We start from the raw sequence: 22902 nt of genomic DNA, 5'->3' as shown, positions 1-22902 counted from the left end.
TTTATTGCTTAGCGTTAACAACATAATCTGCACTGATTTTCTCATACCGTGAAAAGCCTCAAATGTCAAATGTAAACATGAGTGTCAAGTGAATAAATCAGCAAAGAAAAATGAAACTTGGTTGTTTTGCCCTATTTTACCATAAACTGCCACATTTTCAGAGTCTGTGATTTCCAGGTAATTGACTTGAAACAGAGCAAGTAAAAATTACTTCCTTGTGACTGTCAGCAAAACAAAAGAGATGGTCGTTGACTTCAGGATGGAAAAAAACAGCGACTAAAGCCACTACAGGTACTTGCACGGTTACCTGAACAGTAATACTGTGTAAAACAAGGGGATAAGCCCAACTCTGCTTTCTAATGAAACTCTACTTCTCCGTCTTACAGTTATATTATCAACCTATTACCCGGGGCAACTGTGCTCACTAGCCGACTGTACAGGTTGTCAAGACCTGAAAGAGAAGTAATGGAAAAGTACATTAGTGATTCCCTTGCTGCTGAAATCATCTTTGTCCATCTTTGATTAAACTTGTCTCTGCCCAGTAAAAGTTACCCTAGAACATGAACATGCTGGAAGACATGGAAAACACTGTGAATGTTTTCCATGTCTCCCAGCTAAAACCTGTTCTGACCACTCCGTTGGCTCCTGACCTTTTATTACATGTATAAGAGGCCCTGACCTGCCTTTTCCTTATGCTCAGATTTTGGCTGGAAAATTCCCTCACACAGAATGGTGAGCTGGCCTTGTGTGGAATGAGCCAGAGGATTGGAAATTTTTTGGAGTGTGTGGAAAGCCTTTGGTGAGATTGTGCTGTTACTACTGTTTTGACCCTTTTGGAGTTCTGTCTATTTCCCTGTAAATAGATGCATTGCCTTTGACTTGGAGTCCTGTGTTTGAATCCTGCTTGCACCTTGGTCCCTTGACATTTGGATAATGTAACTTTTTCCACTTTCTCACGATAATATCCCCAATATGTGCCTGTAGTACATGAACTTTTTTTCTTTATTTTGGTGCTGTATCACAAAAATGTTTTATTTCCTTGTGGGATCAATAAAGTATCACAAGATATCACCACTTTAAAAGTACTGATTATGTGAAGTGTGTGAGTACTTCTTTCACCACTAAGTGGCACAAGTCTTCCATTTTAAAATTTTTAAACCGCTTTCATCGGAAGACCAACTAATAATGTCCACTGCCCTCTGTGATGATAGTCTAGGCTTTCCTACTGTGTGTGTAATATTCTAACAATAGTTCATTTTAAGTTTCTGTTTTGATGAACAGAAACCAAGATGTGGAGACTTCCTGCTGATCACACTCTGCAAGAAGTTGTTCAAATGGCTTAAGAAGTAGAGAAGAAGAGAGATGAAAATGAAAAATAAATGTAGATTACGTACATAAATCTATGTGTTTTAGAAGAAAAGAGCAGAAAAAAAGCTCCTTCGCCTATGATCACGGTTATGAGTCTTGCATAGAGAAGCATCTATGCAAATGATTGTGATGACAAGTATGCTTGTAATGCAGTATCGTAATCAAGGGGACGGACACAAGCCTTCACAGTATTTTTTATTGCTTAGAATTAATTGTCTGCATTGAAATTGTGCAAAACCACAAATTAAATTAAATTAAAGTAGCAACATAAGTATAAAGTGAGCAAAGTAGCAAAACCAAATTCTGAGCACACCTTCTGTTTGACAAAGAGAAGAATAATTGTGACTCTAAACACTGTGACCTCACTCCTGTATAGTAATTTTTTAAGTTTCTGGGATATTCAGTCCCTGTGCCAGCTAGCTTATCCACCACTAAAACATCCACTCAGTCCATCATGTCAACACAGCAACCAGCACCTTAGCAGTCTGAGCTTGAGCCAGTGGGTCCGGTTCCACCAGGATGTGTTGGACCCAGAGGAGCCAGCACCTGGTTTTCCTAGGCACCTAGAACCACCTCAAGGCTTCCATGTTGCAGGATGCCAAGTCTCTTTGATGGCAGGCTTTGAAGGCTTTCTCTTTTGCCAGCCATCTCTGTCACTGGTCTCCAGATCTACTTTGTCTGTCCCACTGGCCTCGTGGCTGGCCTCCAGACTTCCTTTGTCTGCAGCAACTGGTCTCACCCCTGAGTTTTGCACTGCGGCCTGGGCAGCCTCTTCTAGTTGCCGCGCTGGCCTCCTGAACATTTTGTATTGTAGGACTGAGTATTTCTTGCTGTTTTATTGTGCTTCAATCATAAGTCAGTCCTGCCACTGCACCATGGTAACTTGTGCTCTTAACCTTGAAAGTGAATCTTGCACATAAATCCAAAATGATTTTAACACAATCTAACATTAGGGAATATTTGTTCAGTTACTGTCCCTCAGTCGAAGGAAAATAAAATGCTATGTTACATTTATCAACTTCATAGGAACTGTTTTTAGTGTAAACCTCAGAATAATGCTCACACAAATAATTCACCAGAAAAAAGTCAGTTTATTTACTACCAGTCTAGTCAGTCTAAATGACAAGAGTTTCCACATTAAAAATGCAATTGTGCAAGGATTAGGAAAAATTGCTCAAAATGCAGAAGTGAAAGTCTTCTGCATCTATAACCTCTATGGGCGTCATTTATTCACAGGATTTCCTCTTAAGTTTTTATTTCTATGAAGCAAAGCAAAGATGTGGAGCTTTCAAAACCTGCTGTTGACCATCTGCAGTGAGTTATTTTAATGAGTACATTAGTAAAAAGATGAAGACTAAAGATAAATCTAGACTAATTGTGTACTTAAATACTACTCCTGATTTTTTATTTTCTTTACGGAGCAGTAACAATCCTAGCTTGAATGCCTAAATGGAAAAAAACCCAAAAAAAAACAATGATCTTTATATTTTCTTTACTTTACAGTTGCTCTGAGGTGTGTGACCAGTGCGGAAGAGGTGATCCATGTGACTGGATATGTGGGGAGTATAGTTAAAGTTTCCTGTTCCTATGATGAAGGTTATGAGTCTTATGAGAAGTACTTGTGTAAGAACGACTGTGGTGACAGTGATGTTCTTATTACAACATCGGAATCATGGAAAAATAAATACAGGATCAATGATGACAAAACAGCACGAATCTTCACAACAACCATCTCTGATCTTCATTCTACGGATGCTGGGAAATACTGGTGTGGAGTGACCAGAACTGGAAAAGATATCTACACTGAAGTTGAGCTGAAATTAGTGCCAGGTAAACAAGGACTTCCAAAAAATGAATTATAGTTGAGTAAAATTCATATATAGAAGATGTTCATGATTGTAGAGCTTAAAGGTGAGAACAGATAAAATGTAACTGGTAAACGATTACTTGACTTTACTTAATTTTATTTATATAGTGCTAGGTCACAAAAACCAGTCTCCTCAAGGCGCTTTACATTGTATAGTAAAGACATTATGTCTTTATGACATTCCTACAGTTTAACTAATTGTCTCTATTCTATTCTCTATTCTTTTCTTTTCTGATGCTCTTTACCTTCTTGACAGACAGATGCTGTGACACTGTGACCACAGTCCAAAGTTATGAGGGATACCCTGAGTCCATCAGTTGTCCATATGACTCTCAGTATCAGAACAACTTCAAGTACATCTGCAGAGGAAACCAGCCCTCCACATGTCTGCAGCAGGCACTAATCACCTCTAACAACAGAGAAAATGGACGATTCAGACTTGATGATGAAAAAATGTTAAGAAAGTTTACAGTGGCCATTAGCAATTTGACTCAAAGTGATTCAGGGTCATACCTCTGTGGTGTCCAAAGAAACTCTGACCTGGATGTTTTCTCTGCTGTTGAGCTGAAGGTCAAAGGTGTGAGGTTATAATTACATAATTACACTAACAAAAAGGAAACAATTTCTTCTAAAAGGCTCTTTAAGAAACTCTTTAAATTATTTGTCTCTTTCAATGTAACAGAGTGGTGCTGCGTCAAGTCAACTAAAGTAACAGGTACTGCAGGGCATCCATTAACTCTGCAGTGCCCTTATCCTTCACAAAATCACAATAACAGGAAGTTCCTCTGTAAAGGAGACCACCGCAACAGCTGCAGAGACATGGCGATGAGTGAAAGCAGACTCGCACTACGAGATGATATTTATTCCAGCTCTTTCTCAGTGACGTTCACAAAGATACAAGCGGATGATGCTGGGACATACTGGTGTGGGTCAGACTCACAATGGAGAGTTGGAAACCATGTTAAGATTCAGCTGTCAGTTGGTGAGATGAATACTTGTGTACACAAAAATAAAATGGCCAGAGCTGTAAGTAACATCCTTTTTTGCAGCCCGGTGTGTAAATATAGACTGTGGATGGTGGTTCAGTTTTTTTGTAGTGCCAAACATAGAACAAGAGGTTGGTGCAGTCCAGCAACTTACCACAACCAGAGTGAACTACTTTTTAGAAGTCATATTTTTACCCTAACACCAAACTATCATTTGAAGTTTTTAATCTTTATGCAGCTTATTTGTTAAAATTTTCTAAGATTATCTGGTTAATAAAGGTTTACAAACACTCCAATACCATTTCTGATTCTGTACTTAGTTATATGCGCTAAAAGTGAATGCTGGATGTTATTAAAGGTAATTATTAAAGTTCATAGAGTAGAGAGGAAAAAAAACAGGAAAACCAAATATTTATATTCTGTATTTAAATCATTTTAATCAGTGTTCCACCAAACTATATATCTAAATATAAAACCATAGATGTTAAGTGGTCTACTGACTATTTTAATGTATAAATTGACAAACAAAGAATCTGATTTCAGGTAAGTGAATAGTTTAAGAGTGAAAGCCAATCTGAATCTCTCAGAAACTGTTCACTCAATTTAAAATAGATTATTGTATTATGATGAAGTTTCTAAGAACATTGAAAGTCTTTTTCTTCAACAGTGTCTCCACAGCACACCAGCACTGTACCTTCCACAATGGAAATTCCAGGAAAAACTACAACACACAATAAAACTACAACTCAAAATAGACCTAATAAAGGTACAGTGTATACAATGTGTCTTTTAGTGTGTGCTGTACTGTTGATCAGTTATGTGAGATAGCTTATGGAGAGATAACATACTTTATGGTTACAATTGGAAATAGTTATAGTTTTTTGAGTACAGTTTCAGCAAATCCCCTGGGAGTGAATGTAGACCATGGTAAAATGAGTGTCAAAACAGCTGAGGGTCTATGTTTTATTAATAGATATAAAAAGAAAACTACCATCTGAGCCCACAGTTCAACTTGTCTTAGTGTAAAAAGGAAGTCTGTACTTTTACTGGGTTCTGTTTTGGTTTCTGCTTTTCAGATGCAGGACGGTATGTGGTTTATGCTGTGCCTGCTGTGCTGCTGCTACTGATATGTGCCCTCGTGGTTACAGTTTATCAATGCAAACATCAGAAAGTTAAAGGTATATTTTATGGGCAAATGTACTCAAATGTGCATGCAAAAAGAACACAACCATGTTTTATGCTGTGTGTTTTCAGATGGTAAAGCGGTCATGAACAGAAATGCAGAGAACGAAGAAGGTTTAGAGGAAGTGACGGCTGGCACAGAAAATAACGTAAGGAAACTAAAGTCCAAAGCCTTAATAGTGTGCTCTATCTATAACAAGTCTCACTATATACAGACAAGCAATGTTTTATTTTTCTTAAATGAGTTCAGTACAGTACTGTGCAAACATCTTGAGCTATCCCTCATTTCTTGTAATTTTTGAAAGTTCTTCGGGCTTTCTGAATCTTAAAAGTCCTTAAAAAATCTTCCTCAGACACTGGCTGCTTTTTCCCTCTTTCTCAGTCCAATCCTTTTATCTGACCATTTTCACAGTAAATGTTTTTAATATTATCGTTAAGCCACCTAACATTGACCCGTGAATCATAGAAGCATAAAAAATGCATCAAACTCATGGGGTGAGCCTGTCAAGAAGTCATTCTTAATCGAAGGAAACAGAAAAGGCAGAGGTATGCCAAATTATCCAAGAACTGGACTGACAATTAGTGACTATAAGTCTTATGGGATGATAAATTTTATAAGAAAATTATGAATGTGTTTCAAACTGTCATCAGTAGGTGCAGGGGAGGTACAGAGAGATGTACAACAGTACTCTCTGTCGTTGTTTGGGGCTGAATTCAAACAAGTGGTCTTTGGGATCTTATTAACATTGATGGAATTATGAACACAGAAAATCACCATCAGATTTTGATCTACCGTTCAATACCATCTGGAAATAATTCTGACAACAGGTCATTTGTCAGCATGATAATGATCCCAATCCCAACAATGATCAGGTAGAGTTTCACGATATACCAAATCAGCTTTTATTATTCATGGTTTTTGTTATTTTACAGATAGCAAACTGATGTTTGAATCTTTCATTCAGATTCATCCACAGTGTTACTATTCAGTACTAATATATGATAAAATGAGGAAGTTATCACATTCAAAATCACCATCATCACTTAAACACTTTTCTATCTGTTCTTCATTACCATAAAGAAACCGCGTGATAGTGATTAGATGACACAAAACTTAGATGCTTAGATGGCAGGAATTCTCAAAATGTACGATGGCTGAGTGTCAATTAACCCACATAGACAGATTGGACAAACTTAGTAAGTGAGTAAGCAAACAACCAGTAATCAGTAATACTTAACAGTTTTAGGGAGATATAATTAGCTAAGATGTTAAAACAGAAGAGGAAAAAAAGAGAAGTTCTCCCTTGGTTGGTTTTGCACTTCTGTAGCGTGAAATTAACTGTTGACTAAAGAAATTTATGTTAGCGCATTCGCTCATTGAGGTATTTGGGGGTAGCATGAAATGTTATTGAGGACAGCCACTGGCCCACAGGCTACACTTAGAGAGCCACACTTACACGTTACACTTTCTATGTGGTTTAGCTTAGCTTATAACGTGTGAAAAGCATCTAATTTGAGATTTTTAAAATTCTTTTGACCTTAAAACTAAACTATGTAATTTATTTGCAGCAATATTTGAAGCGTCATCTGTTTTTGTAATTTTTCTATCAGAATTCAAATTGTTAAAAAATGTTTGCTTTATAAAATGACATAACATCATGTGCTGTTCATTGGTCTCTGAATAGATCTACGGAAATGAAGAAGTTGTGAGGTACAAACAACAGAGTGCCTGTAACAACTATGACGATGCAGGTGAAGATGAACCAGACTATGAAAACTTCACAACATCTGAAGAAGTTTACTGTAATGAAAATTTCCACAGAAGATAAACAGAGTATGCATTTCAGGTCAAAATGTGGGTTTCACCTATATAGATTTTAACTTGTTTGATTTCTCTTTAACTGTTGAACAACAAATTTTAATGTACAGCCTTCTCTTTGTCACACTGAAAAGCTCTTTATGCGTGTGTAGCTTGACTTGTTTTTATAGCTTAATTTTTATTGTTTAGTGTTTTTTCTGAAGTTGTGGAAAAACTCAAACTAAATTACTAACATGAGAGCAAAGTAAATAAATAAGCAAGGAAAATGAAATCTAATGTTGTTTCATATAGTAATAAGTTCAACAATATGTTTAACTGTTTCTGCCTTATTTGAGCTGCGGCATTGTTACATTCTGGTCATTCAAAGTATTTGGATTTAAATAGAGCAGTAAAACGTAAAAGGTTACAGTTTGGAGTTTTCATTTTATGATGCTTTTTTCTGTTTGTTGCAAATGGAGCTGGATAATGGATACAATTGTACAGAAAAAAAAAGCAAACAATCAGTGTGCAATTCCTCATAAGATGTCATATAACCATCCAATGAGTGCAAAAGAGTAGTAGGTTTTTTTCCTTCAGACAAGCCAGAAAACACTTCAAAAAACAGTTTTAGTGTCACTGCTTAGTGTGTCACACTGAGCCCTCTGCTGGTGCTGTTTTAGCTTAACACCAAATACAGTAATTGTGTTGCAGAAATTGAGACAAGATTTCAGATTGCATAACTTGTTAACAGGTATTAAGATTCGTGCATATTTATTGAAAAACTTTAGTTTTTATGTTTTGATATTCTTAGAAATGCCATACTTAATGTTATAACCTTTTTTAATCACTAATTACAGTTAAACACACTAAACATAGGATTTGATGGATCACATCAAATAATAGGTTATGGACCTCTTAGTAAGAGCAAAAATAACTTCTTTTTTTTTCATATAACAAGCTGGCATATATTCTTGCGTGAACATTTTGGACTTTCCAGACAGAAACAAACATGACAAAAATAAACATGTTCCTCTTTTTCGATAAATCTTTCCATGAAATTCGGAAATGGCAGTCGTGGTAAGCACATCACAAGGGAGACTGAATACTTTAAAATGTAAAAATAAAAGCACAGTTTTCACGCTACATTCAGATGTGTCAAGTTGCTAAAGTGGAAAGTCACCTAAAATTTATCAATGAACAAATCTGTTGTGGTTTGTGCTCACTGCATAAAAACAGAAAGCTAAATATATTCCAAATGGATGCAGTATGACAGGCAGACACTGATATTAATCTATCTGAGAGGGACTGAATAATCTCTGTATTCATGAAAATGTTGATCACATGTGTAATATTCAGTCATACACACTGACTTAAGCTATCAGCCAATGCTATCACCCATGCAGATCAAACTCACACCTGTTGCTACACAACAGACGAATAAAATAGTAGAATTTTACTCACCAAAACTTAAGCACAGACTTCCTAAACAACTGTGCTACATAAAAGGCACCAACACCAAAAACACAGTCAAGACATCTGTTTTGGTGTCACCACACCTGTCACACCCATCAACTCTAAGCCTCAGTGGTATTCAGTGTGTGTTTGTGTGTGCGTGAGAGGGAGAGAGAAAGAAATGGATTGATGTATTTTTCAACTACTTATACTTAAGAAGTTACTTTATCAATAATAGAAAAATAAACGAATAGTCTGTCAATCTCTACTTAATAATTCTGAAACATATGAAAACTGTTAACAGCCAGTTTTATTTTTTCTTTCCAAGCTATTGCGACAAAATGGCTTAAGAGGCTTCATTGTATGGGTTTACTTGACTCAGTAATTGACAGTTTGTGTTTACGGGTATGTTAAGAAAGTTCGCAACATTGGTGCGTTGTAAAGTGCTGCACCGAAGTTCACAGTTGCAGCATTTATTTTTGTATTTTCATAACTTTAAACTTAAAACTGATCAATTTTACTACATTAGTATCATCTGATAGGACTAGTTAGCTGCTTTACCAAATACAGGGACAGTTGTATTTGTACAAATTCCTGGCTTATTGACCAAACAGTAACTAAGAAATTAATTAAAAGAGAACAAAAATCAGCAGATAAGTTTTTAATTACAAAAGAAAAATGCTGCTTTTATATTAATGAATAAGTTATAATAATACGATGTAACACTCAGAGCTTTTAGTCAGTGATGTTAGTTTTGATTATATAAGCAAAGTTTTATAAATACATTTAAATATTTTTATTTAGCACAAGACTTTAAACTGAACAGTGCTGTTTATGAGACGTGTTCACCATAAGGTGGCACATGTCAGCCATTTTACACATTTTAAAATACCCAGCCACCTAATAATGTGTAGTCCCCTCTGTGCTGATAGGCTTCCCCTCTGCATGCAAAATATTTCTTAGTATTAAGAGTACTTCCTGTCAAGTTTCTGTTTTGATGAGCCAAAGCGAAGATGTGGAGACTTCGAAACCTGCTCTTCACCCTCTGCAGTAAGTTGTTTAAAGAGCTAAAAAAAAAATAACACACCCTTTATTGGACTTAGGAATTGTATTATTATTAATGAATGTTGACGTGAAAAAATAAACAATTATATAATTTTTTTATAATTTCTTTACTTTACAGTTGCTCTGGGATGTGTGACCAGTGCAGGAGGGGTGATACTTGTGACTGGATATGTGGGGGGGAAGGTAAATGTTTCCTGCACTTATGGTCACGGTTATGAGTCTTATGAGAAGTACCTGTGTAAGGATGTCTGTGGTGACAATGATGTTCTTATTACAACATCACAACAAAAAAAAACCAAATACTCAGCCTGTGATGACAAAAAGGCACGAACCTTCACAGTGACCGTCTCTGATCTTACATCTGAGGACGCTGGGAAATACTGGTGTGGAGTGACCAGAACGGGACAAGATATCTACACTGAAGTGAAGCTGAAATTAGCACCAGGTAAATAAAGCATTCCAAATTTGTAGTCAAGACAAAAATCACATATAAAAGACATATATACATACATATAAATGTGCAGTAAATCAAAACATAACTGGTAAAGGATTACAGTGGTCCCTCGCTATAACGCGGTTCACCTTTCATGGCCTCGCTGTTTCACTGATTTTTTTTGTGCAATTTTGCATGCTTGTTTTTTGGGGGGATTTTTTTACAGCGCATTGTGTTCTGCGCCCTGATCGGCTGTAGACCATTGTCAATCAGCCTCCTCCACGCCGTGTCTCCTGCACAGTACAGAATGTGTCCAGCTTGTCAAATTTACATAAATCTTCGATCCCTAGCAGTGTGACTCTGAAGTGCTGTACTGTATATTTGTAAGTTTTCTCCCCCACAAACACAACAATGTCGATGAAATGTTTTGCACAGTCAAAGGGACCTACGGTAGCACCTAAAAGGCAGAGGAAGATGCTAACCATCGTACAAAAAGTTGGACTTCTGGACATGCTAAAGAAGTTAGAAGTTACCGTATTTTTTGGACCAGAAGGCTCATTAAGTGAAACAAAACAGTCAGATAAGTCAAACTTTACTCAACTCACTCTTCTTGCTTCCTCTACTCCCTGCCATTGATTAATTAATGTTGCATTCTCTGGCAGCTGCTCTATTCTCATGTTCTGGACCTGAAAACAGGGTTTGATCTTTGGTTTCATTCTATAATACTGGACTTATTTTTCTATGAAGGTTTGAAGTTTGAGAGTGTTTAAACAGGAGAGAAAAGTGTGAAAATGTTCATGCCTGTCTTAGAAAACTGTCTAAAGTGTGGTTTTACAGCCTTAAAACATCTATAATAATTGTAAAAAATAAAGCTGGCTACTTTGCGGATTTAAGCTATTGCGGGTTATTTTTAGAACGCAACTCCCGTGATAAACGAGGGACCACTGGACTTGCTTTTATAACATGGCTGCACATGACATATGACAGCCTGGATCGATCTTTATTAAGATCCCATAAAGGGAATGAACTGCACATATAAATAGGAAACAGTAATAACCACACATAAAACAAATGGATAGGGCGATGGCCGGGTGCACAAATGTCTGTGAAGGAAAGTTATTACAATAAACATACAATAAACAATAGGCTCAATATGAAATATTAAACCTCTACTCTGTGGTTATAACACATTTTCTACTGCAATTTATGTTTTTGACAGACAGCTGCTGTAACACTGTGACCAAAATCCAAAGTTATGAGGGATATTCAGAGGACATCATTTGTTCGTATGAGCCTCGGTACCAGAACTACCTCAAGTACATCTGCAGAGGAAAGCGGCCCTCCACATGTCTGCAACAGGCACTAATCACCTCTGACAACAAACAAAATGGTAGAATCAAATTTAATGATGATAAGAGGTCAGGAAAATTCACAATGACCATAACCAGTTTGGCCCAAAGTGATTCAGGAACATACCTCTGTGGTGTCCAAAAAAACTCTGACCTGGATGTTTTCTCTGCTGTTGAACTGAACGTCAAAGGTGAGAGGTCATAGTCATATCTCATATGTCATTGTTTTGTTTTTGTTTTTTTTAAAGGACTCTTTTATATGGTTTGATATTTGATCATCCTTGAATAATTTTTGTTTTCCAATCTGACAGAGTGGTGCTGTGTCAAGTCAAAAACAGCAAGTGGGACTGCAGGATATCCACTAACATTTCAGTGCCCTTATCCTTCACAACATCATGATAATAGCAAGTTTCTCTGCAAAGGAGACCACCGCAACAATTGTACAAATGTGACGAGTCAAAGCAGGTTCACAGTGCAAGATGATGGTTTTTCCCACTTTTTCTTGGTGATGATCACAGAGCTGGAAACAGCTGATGCTGGGACATACTGGTGTGGGTCAGACTCACAGTGGAGAGTTGAAAACTACACTAAGGTTGAGCTGTCAGTGGGTAAGGTGAACAACCATTTACATGACAGCAAAATTAATATAGCTGAAAGTTCCATCTTTGTTTGGACCCCACTAAACATGGGACTGTGGTTTATGGTTTAGTTGTCTGACATGATCAAATAGTTGCAAAACCAGCAGCACTGTGCGTCACACAATTTGCAAGCAATCTGCCAAAATTAGGACTACTGAGAACACCGCTTACTTATACTTAGACATATCACTTCCCAAATCTTTTGCTGGCTTCAGTGTGTGTGTGTGTGTGCATGTGTTAAATTTTCTCTTTTTTCAGACGATTCTCTATTTCCCCTAAAAATGGCTATGACTCTCCAAAAACCATGACATTGGTCACTTAAATCACACCTTTGCACTTACACATTTTGATGCTCAGATTTAACTTCAGCTGGTTGTCTTACCTATACTCACATGTCTAAAAGCACTGAGTTGCTGTTATGTGACTACAACAAAAATTTAGTTATTTTTAGGGGATGTGTGTAGTTTCATGGTTACAATGTAGCTAATTCCTCTGGGATTAAACATAAGCCAAGTCAATCCGGTCTTTAAGTGATGACGTAATGAACCCTGTTTCCAGGACCAAACTACTCTGCATTTATTAAGGCTGTTTTTTTAAACATGTTTTAATGCTTTGTATCTTGTTATAGTTAATCTGAATAAGCCCCTAAAAAAAGGTAGTGATCACTGTCGGCCTCTCTCATTTTTTATTACTACTATTCATTTTAGAGCTTTTAGCTTTAAAATTTAAAAGCTCTGAAGCTCTCCCTGAAAAGCCTTTAGTTAATCCAAAATGCTGCAGCAAGGGTACTGACAGGGACTAGAAAGAGAGAGCATATTTCTCCTATATTGGCTTCCCTTCATTGTCTCCCTGTTAAATCCAGAACTGAATTCAAAATCCTGCCCCTCTAATACAAGGTTTTAAATAATCAGGCCCCATCTTATCGTAATGACCTTATAGTACCATATCACCCTATTAGAGCACTTCGCTCTCGCACTGCAGGCTTACTTGTTGTTCCTAGAGTATTTAAAAGTAGAATGGGAGGGAGACCCTTCAGTTTACAGGCCCCTCTTCTGTGGAACCAGCTTCCAGTTTGGATTTGGGAGACAGACACTATTTCTACTTATATATAGTTAGGGCTTGATCAGGTGACCCTGAATCCTCCCTTAATTATGCTAAAATAGATGTAGGCTGCTGGGGGATTTCCATGATGCATTGAGCGTTTACTTTTCAGTCACCTTTCTCACTCAACATAGACCTCTCTGCTGATTCACACTTGTTATTAATCTCTGTCTCTCTTCCACAGCATGTCTTTATCCTGTCTTCCTCCTCTCACCCCAACCGGTGGCAGCAGATGCCCCCCCCCCCTTAGCCTGGTTCTGCTGGAGGTTTCTTCCTGTTAAAAGGGAGTTTTTCCTTCCCACTGTCGCCAAAGTGCTCATAAGGGGTCATATGATTGTTGGTTTTTTTCTTTGTATCTATTATTGTAGGGTCTACCTTACAATATAAAGCGCCTTGAGGCGACTGTTGTTGTGATTTGGCGCTATATAAATGAAATTGAATTAAGCTCTTATACCTTACCTTACGATGTAACTACAGCCCAGCCCATGCAGCAGTATATTAATGACTAACCTCATACTGTGGATGGATTATCTCAGTTGTTCTCCTGACTGAAGTTTGGTCCGTTTACAGCATCCTGCCATGTGATTGCATTTGTCCCTAACCATTGGGAACCCTCATGCTAACGGTTACCGAATGGAAAAAAGTTAGCGTTAATCCTCCAGCTTCACTGTGCTACTGTGTTTATATTATGCTAACCATAGCTGTGTAGCTAGCCACCACGTAGCACATCATTATATACCAGCTAACCTAACTTCAGTAACCCTACAAACATCACTACGGTTTAATTTTTTGTCTTCATTTATAATGGAAGTGATAGCAGAGCTGTACGTTTTAAATCCCTCGGTCAGAGCATTATATATTATGCTTGGGTGGAAACTAGCGAGCTAAATCCCTGCTAACTTCAAACTCCATATAACTTCATAAATTGTGTTTTTATGAATGCCTGGACGTTAAACTGAATTGTTACACCTGGTAGAGCAGCCACACTGATCATTTTATTAAAGATGGAAGAATTTAGACAGTTATTAACTCTCAGTGATGTCCCGGTGTTCCTTAAACCTTGTGACCTGAAGCAGAGTTTGGACCCGGAAACCACTAATAGAATCAGACTTAAAGACTGGATATGCTCTTAAGTGTCAAAACAGCTGTGGAAGTGTGCACCTGTGATCAACAGTTATGTTAAAATACATATTACTTTAATTAAAAAAGGAACTTTCTATTGTGTTCTGCTGTTTCTGTTTTTCAGAAGCGGTGCACTACGCTGTTTACGCTGTTGTCCCTGTGGTTTTACTAATATGTGTCCTAGTTATTATTTATAAGTACAAATGTTACAACGTGAGAGGTATGCTATAGTTTATATTTACACACATATTCCGACAAAATACTCAAATGTGCATGCAGAAAGAGCTTAAAAAAATCTTACACTGACTTTTCAGAAACTGAAGCTGTCATGAACAGAAATACACCGAAAGCAGAAGATGTGATAGATGCAGAAGAAGGCGAAGTAAGTCCAAAGCATGAATATATATATACACACACACACACACACACACACACACACACGTGTTTTATAGAGTGGCACAACTTAAATTTTTTGAATGTTATATTTTATATTCTTGTCACAGTGAACACAGTAGCAAGCTGATGTTTGAATAGCTAAAACTGGAATTGGAAATTGTGTTCATTTCTTTGAAAATATGTCTGAAATCTTTAAGCAGTCTGAACTTTAGAACAAGATTATTGGTATTAAACTGAGACATCGACCAGCTAACTGGTTATTAGTCTAATTTGGTTTGGACTAATAAACTTGTTGTGGGAGTCATGGGAGTCATCCAGTTTTACAATTTGTAACTTCTGTGGTTCAGTCAATATTTGTCATATGTAAAACATCTGCATTTAAAATATTTTTATTATAATTGTTGTAATAAAAGTAGACATTATTATATGAGCCTGTGTATAACCATATACAGCAACCAGATTCTCTGCAGCTTGTGTGGTTCCTTAGTCTCTGATTATTTTCGTTGATTCTTTAGATTTATGAAAATCAAGAATTTGTGGTGACTTTCAAACAGCAAAGCGCCTTGAACCACTTTGATGATCCAGTGGGAGATGAACCAGATTACAAAAACTTCACAACTGAAGAACTCTACTGCAATGAAAATTACCATAAAGCTAACAAAAGATAAATATGTACATGTACTTAAACTGTGGGTCTTAAGTGAATACAGATTATCCTGTTTGATTCATCTTTAACACGAGATTCACAGCAATGTACCGCTGTTGCTCAACATTTTCACTGTCTTGTGATCCAGACTTCTTTATTATTGTTTACACAAAAAAATACTCTGTGCATATTTATTGATTAAAAAATAGAATTACATGTTTGTTTGTTTTTTGATTGATTTAAATAAGCAAGTAAGAATAGTGTTGTTGTTTTTGTCCCCCCCCCCCCAACACACACACACACACATAAACTCCTTTGCCTTATGAAACAATAAAATACAGAGTGTGAACATATTTCAACATGACATGTAGTGTAATGTGACATGTATATTTAGTGATTTGGGTCAGTTTTAGACTTTCAGGTGGGCTTTTAGTTAGTCCCCTTTTTGTGTTGGATTATGTGCCAGGCTGATAAGCTGATAATAAATCTGTCACGTTAAGGTGATCGCACTCTACTATGTGACTGCATGAATGAGGAAATACAGACAGCTGCTTCAGGTGAAGCAGGAGGGCAGGAGTCATAGAGAGTCAAGAGTCTGTTACCCCAATAACTGAATCAGAGTTATTGAAATAACAGATTCTTTCTGTAATTGAAAACCCTCATCTCTGGGTTAACAAACTCAGAATTTGCACTACATTGTCTTTCTAAAACAGCTCTCTGGTCAGCGATTCAAACCAGACTACCTGTTTCTAATTTCCAGTAAACTGAAAGTTAGTTTACTGAAAGTAAGAGTTGAAAAAAGGAAAACACTCCTTTCAGTGTCACTCATTATCTCACACTGAGCCCTCTGCTGGAGATATTTCAGTGTAACACTGAATTCTGCTGGAGTTTTTCAAATAAATATGTTGGACAAACGATGAGAATGCATCCACTACTAATGGGTATTAATACATTTATAAATGCAGGGTTGTAAATCTTTAGTTCATATATTACTTGATTTTTTATTTTTGTGTCATCAAATATTTGACTTTAACAAGCTTTTCATAATAACTAATGATCTGACAGGATTGTGTGTGTGTGTGCTTTCCCCTTGGTCTTTGTTAGTTTGTCTGCGTGTCATCATTCTTATTTGTCCAGCTTTTTTTTTGCATATTTGTTTTTCCCTTCTGTTCTGCTCGTTCCAGATTTTTGTTTTTCTTGCACTTTAGTTGAACATTTTCTTGATCTGCACAGAGAGAACAATGATTTAAAAATGCATTCTTATGATTCTGTAGGGAGTGTCTTCAGGATAAGGTCATCTGATTGTTGGAGTTTTCTCTTTATTATAGTATTTATTGAAAATTTAAATGTAATTAAGAAATTATCAAACAAAAAGGGATCTCAGGTTTCTGTACTACACGTCAGAACAAAATCCAAAGTGTCATTAAAGGATTAAAGTGGTGGGTGTGTTGTAACAGTGGTAGTAGTAAATTAAAAGCAATTTTGAGTCTGTTTTTTTCAGCATCTACATCAATGTTCAAATAAGCCACTATGATAATTTTATCTCAACTAAAGGCTAAAGCACATAAAAAGTCTGCAGATATAAATTCTCTCTGTCATGGCTCTCACCATGGTTTTCTAAAACCTTAGAAATTTCTTTCTAATCCTTTCCAGACTTATGGATGTCAGTTACTGTGTTTCTAACTGTTTCATTAGAATGAGAATTAAAATTCCAATAAAGTCAAAAGAATTAAACGGACTTCACATCTGCGGTGATCTATACATTTACTCTCATTTTTATTACTAATATCTGCTCTGCTTTTAAAACATTGTGAAAAAACTAAATTATATTTTTAAATATTTCACAAAAATGTAGCAGCAGATTTTATTTTTTATATTTACTTTTATATTAATGAATGAGTAATAATAATAACATCTAAAACTCCCATGGGTCATGTTTCTGCTCTGAAAGATTGAACTTACAATTCTTTGAGTACAGTTTCCTAAATATACTTAAATACTTTTACTCACCCTTTTACTGCAAAACTTTTAATTATATGCTGTGCTGTTTATGCAAAGCTTCTAAAAACGTCTTTCACCACTAGATGGCATGTCTCAGCTATTTTATAAATATAAAAAAAAACAATGTTTTTATTGGAGGGGCCATCTAAGAATGGGCCATCCCCTCTGTGGTTATAGTTAAGCTATGACTTGGGTTTCACATTGCTATGACATGAAATAGCCCGTAATTCTTGCATAATTTTTTTCAGTACTGAAAATATTTTTCCCTCTGATCTCCATATCTTCATTCTATGGATGCTGGAAATTAGTTTTTTCTTTATTCAGTTTAAATAAATCGGCAAAATTCAATTTTACATAGAAAGTGAGCAATTCATGAAGACTAAAGTTGAAATTAAAAAATTCACTTTCACTAAAAATGTATATAAATTCCCCTCTTGCCCCTGCAGATGGTCTATCCTTCAAACTTGAATCCTCTACTAGAGGCCTGGGAGCTTGAGTGTCCTGCGCAATGTCTTTGTCCTGGAACTGCACTCTTCTGGACAAAGATCTCTTATGTTGTTCCTGGGATCTGCTGGAGCCACTCACCTCGCTTGGGGGTAACTGCACCGAGTGCTTTAATTACCACTGTGAACACTGTTAACTTCACCCACCACATGTTCTCGAGCACAGGATCTTAGCTTGGCCATTCTCCACCACCCTAGGTGGTGTCCGAGCTAAGATCCTGTGGGACTTCCAGATACAGTTGGACAATATGGTGGCGGCTAACCAACCGGATATAGTGGTGGTAGACAAGCAGAAGAAGACGTCCGTAGTGATAGATGTAGAGATATTGAATGATAGCAACATCAGGTAGAAGGAACACGAAAAGCTTGAGAAGTACTAAGGGCTCAGAGAAGAGCTGGAAATGATGTGGAGGGTGAAGGTAACGGTGGTCCCAGTTGTAATCGGAGCACTAGGTGCAGTGACTCCCAAGCTAGGCAAGTGGCTCCAGCAGATCCCAGGAATAACATCCGAGATCTCTGTCCACAAGACCACAGTCCTTGGAACAGCTAAGATACTGCGCAGGACCCTCCAGCTCCCAGGCCTCTGGTAGAGGACCCGAGCTTAAAGGATAGACTGCCCGCAGGTGTGAAATCAGCTGGATAGCATAGTGATGACACTACACGCTTTCAGGTCGGTTCAATTCCCGACCACTGCATCTGTATTCATTAGGGGGTATAGGCTATAATAGGATGCTAACAGAGAAACTGTGGTACTGCATGAGGAAATCAGGAATGGCAGAGAAGTATGTGCACATGGTTGAAGACGTGTGAGGACAGTGAAACAGTGGTGGGGTTTGCAGTAGCAGTGACATTGGGAGTGGTATCACATTAGCGGTTGGCTCTGAGCCCCGTCTTGTTTGCAATGGTGATGAACAGGATGACAGATGAGGTCAGGCAGGAATATCTGTGGACTAAGATGTTTGCAGATGACTTTGTGAGTCATCTGCAGGGAGCCAACGGAAGACAGTCTGCAAAAGTCAAGGCAGGCTCCCGAAAAAAGACAAATGAAAGACAGTCGAAGCAAAACAGGATGTGTGTGAAAACAAGAGTGAGAGAGTTGTAACAGTGAAGCTGCAAGGACCAGAGGTAGTGTGGGTAGATGAATTTAAATACCTGCAATCAACCATCCAAAGCAAAGGACAGTCCACAGGAGAGGTGACAGGGAGAGTTCAGACAGGGTCGAATTGGGGGACATGAATGTTAGTGATATGATACATGCAAACAACTATAGACATCATGTAAATGCCAGTGCAGTTTCTCACTTTTCACAGCATTACAATATCATTAAAGCAACAACACATTTACCACTATACTAGCACCATATCTGTGTTCTGTGATCTGACATTTGATAAACAATAACGAAACTGCCTAGCATTCACACTTAGCATTTCAGCTCGGCTTTCAATACCATCATCCCAGACATTCTTATAACCAAGCTGGTAAACTTGGACTTCTCCCCCCCGCCACATGTGCATGGATCAAAAACTTTCTCACAAGCCGTTCACAATCAGTCAAGGTTGTGATCATCCACCCTGTCAATCAGCACTGGCTCACCTCAGAGATGTGTGCTGACTCCACTCCTATACACCATCTGCAGTGACTGCACCCCCTCACATCCCTGCAACACCATCATCAAATTGGAAAAAGGTTCAGATCCATCAGGTGCAAAACCAATAGACTAAAAACAGCTTCTTCGTGTGGGCTGTCAGAACTCTTAATGCAAAATAAGAGTGTGAACAGACTTCTTCCATACAACCAAATACAACACTGCTATTGATTAACAATGTTGCTGCCATCCCATGTGCCATTTCTGTCTTTCCTTGTTCTGTGCAATATTTTGGTCTTTGTGCAGTCTTCTTGTCTCAGTGGAATTACCATTCCCATCCGAAATGACCATAGCCCCCCACCCTTATTCATTTATTATATTATATAACTGCCCTTCTATACAGCCCCACAATGTTACTGTTTCAATGTTTCTACATATACATCATGCATATAGTTTACTCACATATATATATGTATATACACATATTTATTGCTTTTTCTTTTTTTTTTAATATTGTTTGCTTTACTTTTGCACCTTTGTGGTCCTGCTATCCAATTTCACTGTGCAAGAAACTGCACAAAGTTTTAAGTTCTAAGATGTACCCAAAATAAGAGTTCTGCCAACTGCAACACATTTTGCTGCTAACTGCAACACATTTGCTGCCAACTGCAACACATTTGCTGCCAACTGCAACACATTTCCTGCAAATTGCAACACATTTTGCATTTATGCTTGACTTTATGCTATGCTTCCTCTGGAACTCTGCCATATTATAATCACTCTTTTATATATTCTGCTGCGTTTTGTAGCTTTTTTTTTATCTTGTATTTTGCCTATTTGTTAGATTATCTAGGTTTATCTGGAAATGCAAATTTACACCATGCTACTAGCATGATATGCATGTAATAGTGCATCATTTCTGAAAAAATTCAGACTTGACAGTAAAATTCAAATAAGTTATGGAACACCTTGTCTTTGTAGTTTCTGGTATTGCTGGGTCAACTTAGGTTTGTCAGAAAGATGCTATGAGTCAAGCCTATGATTTGACCGGGTCAAGGTTTGATCAGATTTTCAGAGAGCCAAGGCAATTATAAAAGACCACCTCCACCCTAACCACCACCTCTTCAACATCCTGCCCTCTGGAAAAAGGTTCAGATCAATCAGGTGCAAAACCAATAGACTAAAAAACAGCTTCTTCGTGTGGGCTGTCAGAACTCTTAATGCAAACTAAGACTATGTTCACACTACAAGTCTTAATAATAATAATAATAATAATAATAATAATAATAATAATAATAGATTGCATTTATACCATGATCGGATATGGGTTGCATAGGGTCAGAAAAGTCGGATTTGATGCGCTTTCACCTGCAGTGTGAACGTAGCCTAAAAGTGTTCTACATATACATCATGTATATAGTTTACTCATATATATATATATATATATATATAAAAAACAAACACCCATCTCGCCCCTGCGGGCGGTTTATCCTTCAAGCTCGGGTCCTCTACCAGAGGCCTGGGAGCTTGAGGGTCCTGCGCAGTATCTTAGCTGTTCCTAGGACTGCGCTCTTCTGGACAGAGATCTCCGATGTTGTTCCCGGGATCTGCTGGAGCCACTCGCCTAGCTTGGGAGTCACCGCACCTAGTGCTCCGATTACCACGGGGACCACCGTCACCTTCACCCTCCACATCCTCTCGAGCTCTTCTCTGAGCCCTTGGTATTTCTCCAGCTTCTCGTGTTCCTTCTTCCTGATATTGCTGTCATTCGGAACCGCTACATCGATCACTACGGCCGTCTTCTTCTGTTTGTCTACCACCACTATGTCCGGTTGGTTAGCCACCACCATTTTGTCCGTCTGTATCTGGAAGTCCCACAGGATCTTAGCTCGGTCATTCTCCACCACCCTTGGGGGCATCTCCCATTTTGACCTCGGGACTTCCAGGTTATACTCGGCACAGATGTTCCTGTACACTATGCCAGCCACTTGGTTATGGCGTTCCATGTATGCCTTGCCTGCTAGCATCTTGCACCCTGCTGTTATGTGCTGGATTGTCTCTGGAGCATCTTTACACAGCCTGCACCTGGGGTCTTGCCTGGTGTGATAGACCCCAGCCTCTATGGATCTTGTACTCAGAGCTTGTTCTTGTGCTGCCATGATTAGTGCCTCTGTGCTGTCTTTCAGTCCAGCTTTGTCCAGCCACTGGTAGGATTTCTGGATGTCAGCCACCTCCTCTATTTGCCGGTGGTACATACCGTGCAGGGCCCTGTCCTTCCATGATGGTTCCTCGTCTCCCTCCTCTTTCTTGGGTTTCTGCTGCCTGAGGTATTCACTGAGCACTCGGTCAGTTGGGGCCATCTTCCCAATGTATTCTTGGATGTTCGTTGTCTCATCCTGGACTGTGGTGCTGACACTCACCAGTCCCCGGCCCCCTTCCTTCCGCTTAGCGTACAGCCTCAGGGTGCTGGACTTGGGGTGAAACCCTCCATGCATGGTAAGGAGCTTTCTTGTCTTTATGTCAGTGGCTTCTATCTCCTCCTTTGGCCAGCCTATTACCCCAGCAGGGTACCTGATCACGGGCAGGGCGTAGGTGTTGATGGCCCGGATCTTGTTCTTACCGTTCAGTTGACTCCTCAGGACTTGCCTGACCCTCTGCAGGTACTTGGTGGTTGCAGCCTTTCTAGCGGCCTCTTCATGGTTCCCATTCGCCTGCGGGATCCCCAGGTACTTGTAACTGTCCTCTATGTCTGCCATGTTGCCTTCTGGTAGTTCAATCCCCTCAGTTCTGACTACCTTCCCTCTCTTCGTTACCATTCGACTACACTTCTCCAGTCCGAACGACATTCCAATGTCATTGCTGTATAGCCTGGTAGTGTGGATCAGTGAATCGATGTCTCGTTCACTCTTGGCATACAGCTTGATGTCATCCATGTACAGGAGGTGGCTGACAACTGCTCCATTCCGTAGTCGGTATCCGTAGCCAGTCTTGTTAATGATCTCACTGAGGGGGTTCAGGCCTATGCAGAACAGCAGTGGGGACAGAGCATCTCCTTGGTAGATCCCGCACTTGATGGTGACTTGTGCTATGGGCTTGGAGTTGGCCTCTAGTGTTGTACGCCACATCCCCATTGAGTTCCTGATGAAGGCTCTTAGGGTCCTGTTGATCTTGTACAATTCTAAGCATTCCAGGATCCAGCTGTGGGGCATTGAGTCATAGGCCTTCTTGTAATCAATCCAGGCAGTGCACAGGTTGGTCAGTCTGGTCTTGCAGTCTCGGCTGACTGTTCTGTCTACCAGTAGCTGGTGTTTTGCACCTCTGGTATTCTTGCCAATCCCTTTCTGTGCCCCACTCATGTATTGACCCATGTGCCTGTTCATCTTAGCCGATATGATGCCTGACAGGAGCTT

At 38.6% G+C, this 22902-nt stretch overlaps 2 protein-coding genes across 2 annotated transcripts; both read left to right on the top strand.

Moving 5' to 3' along the window:
- Nucleotides 1-2618: 2618 nt before the first annotated feature.
- Nucleotides 2619-7685, top strand: LOC146385111 (polymeric immunoglobulin receptor-like). The gene is made up of 8 exons (XM_084930686.1): nt 2619-2682; nt 2872-3198; nt 3492-3812; nt 3918-4217; nt 4889-4987; nt 5298-5399; nt 5476-5552; nt 7089-7685. Exons 1-8 carry the CDS (start codon nt 2646-2648, stop codon nt 7230-7232), a joined length of 1407 nt encoding a protein of 468 aa, XP_084786812.1. The 5' UTR covers nt 2619-2645; the 3' UTR covers nt 7233-7685.
- A 1945-nt stretch (nt 7686-9630) lies between these two features.
- LOC146385110 (polymeric immunoglobulin receptor-like) lies at nt 9631-15584 on the top strand. The gene is made up of 7 exons (XM_084930687.1): nt 9631-9703; nt 9837-10163; nt 11371-11691; nt 11812-12108; nt 14486-14581; nt 14676-14743; nt 15273-15584. The coding sequence occupies exons 1-7, from the start codon at nt 9667-9669 to the stop codon at nt 15423-15425; spliced, it is 1299 nt and encodes a 432-aa protein (XP_084786813.1). The 5' UTR covers nt 9631-9666; the 3' UTR covers nt 15426-15584.
- Nucleotides 15585-22902: the final 7318 nt, after the last annotated feature.

This window comes from Perissodus microlepis, chromosome 6, assembly GCF_051167445.1.
Source record: "Perissodus microlepis isolate ML-2025 ecotype Zambia chromosome 6, ASM5116744v1, whole genome shotgun sequence".
Taxonomy (NCBI): domain Eukaryota; kingdom Metazoa; phylum Chordata; class Actinopteri; order Cichliformes; family Cichlidae; genus Perissodus; species Perissodus microlepis.
This window is presented reverse-complemented; position numbering and strand designations above follow the sequence as displayed.

Bases quoted from the DNA above. Each gene is read 5' to 3' on its own strand.
- LOC146385111 (XM_084930686.1), top strand. From the start codon at position 2,646: ATGTGGAGCTTTCAAAACCTGCTGTTGACCATCTGCA. The intron at 3,199-3,491 runs GTAAACAAGGAC...CCTTCTTGACAG, and splicing joins TGAGCTGAAATTAGTGCCAG to ACAGATGCTGTGACACTGTG. The intron at 5,400-5,475 runs GTATATTTTATG...GTGTGTTTTCAG, and splicing joins CAAACATCAGAAAGTTAAAG to ATGGTAAAGCGGTCATGAAC.
- LOC146385110 (XM_084930687.1), top strand. From the start codon at position 9,667: ATGTGGAGACTTCGAAACCTGCTCTTCACCCTCTGCA. The intron at 11,692-11,811 runs GTGAGAGGTCAT...CCAATCTGACAG, and splicing joins TGTTGAACTGAACGTCAAAG to AGTGGTGCTGTGTCAAGTCA. The intron at 14,744-15,272 runs GTAAGTCCAAAG...TTGATTCTTTAG, and splicing joins TAGATGCAGAAGAAGGCGAA to ATTTATGAAAATCAAGAATT.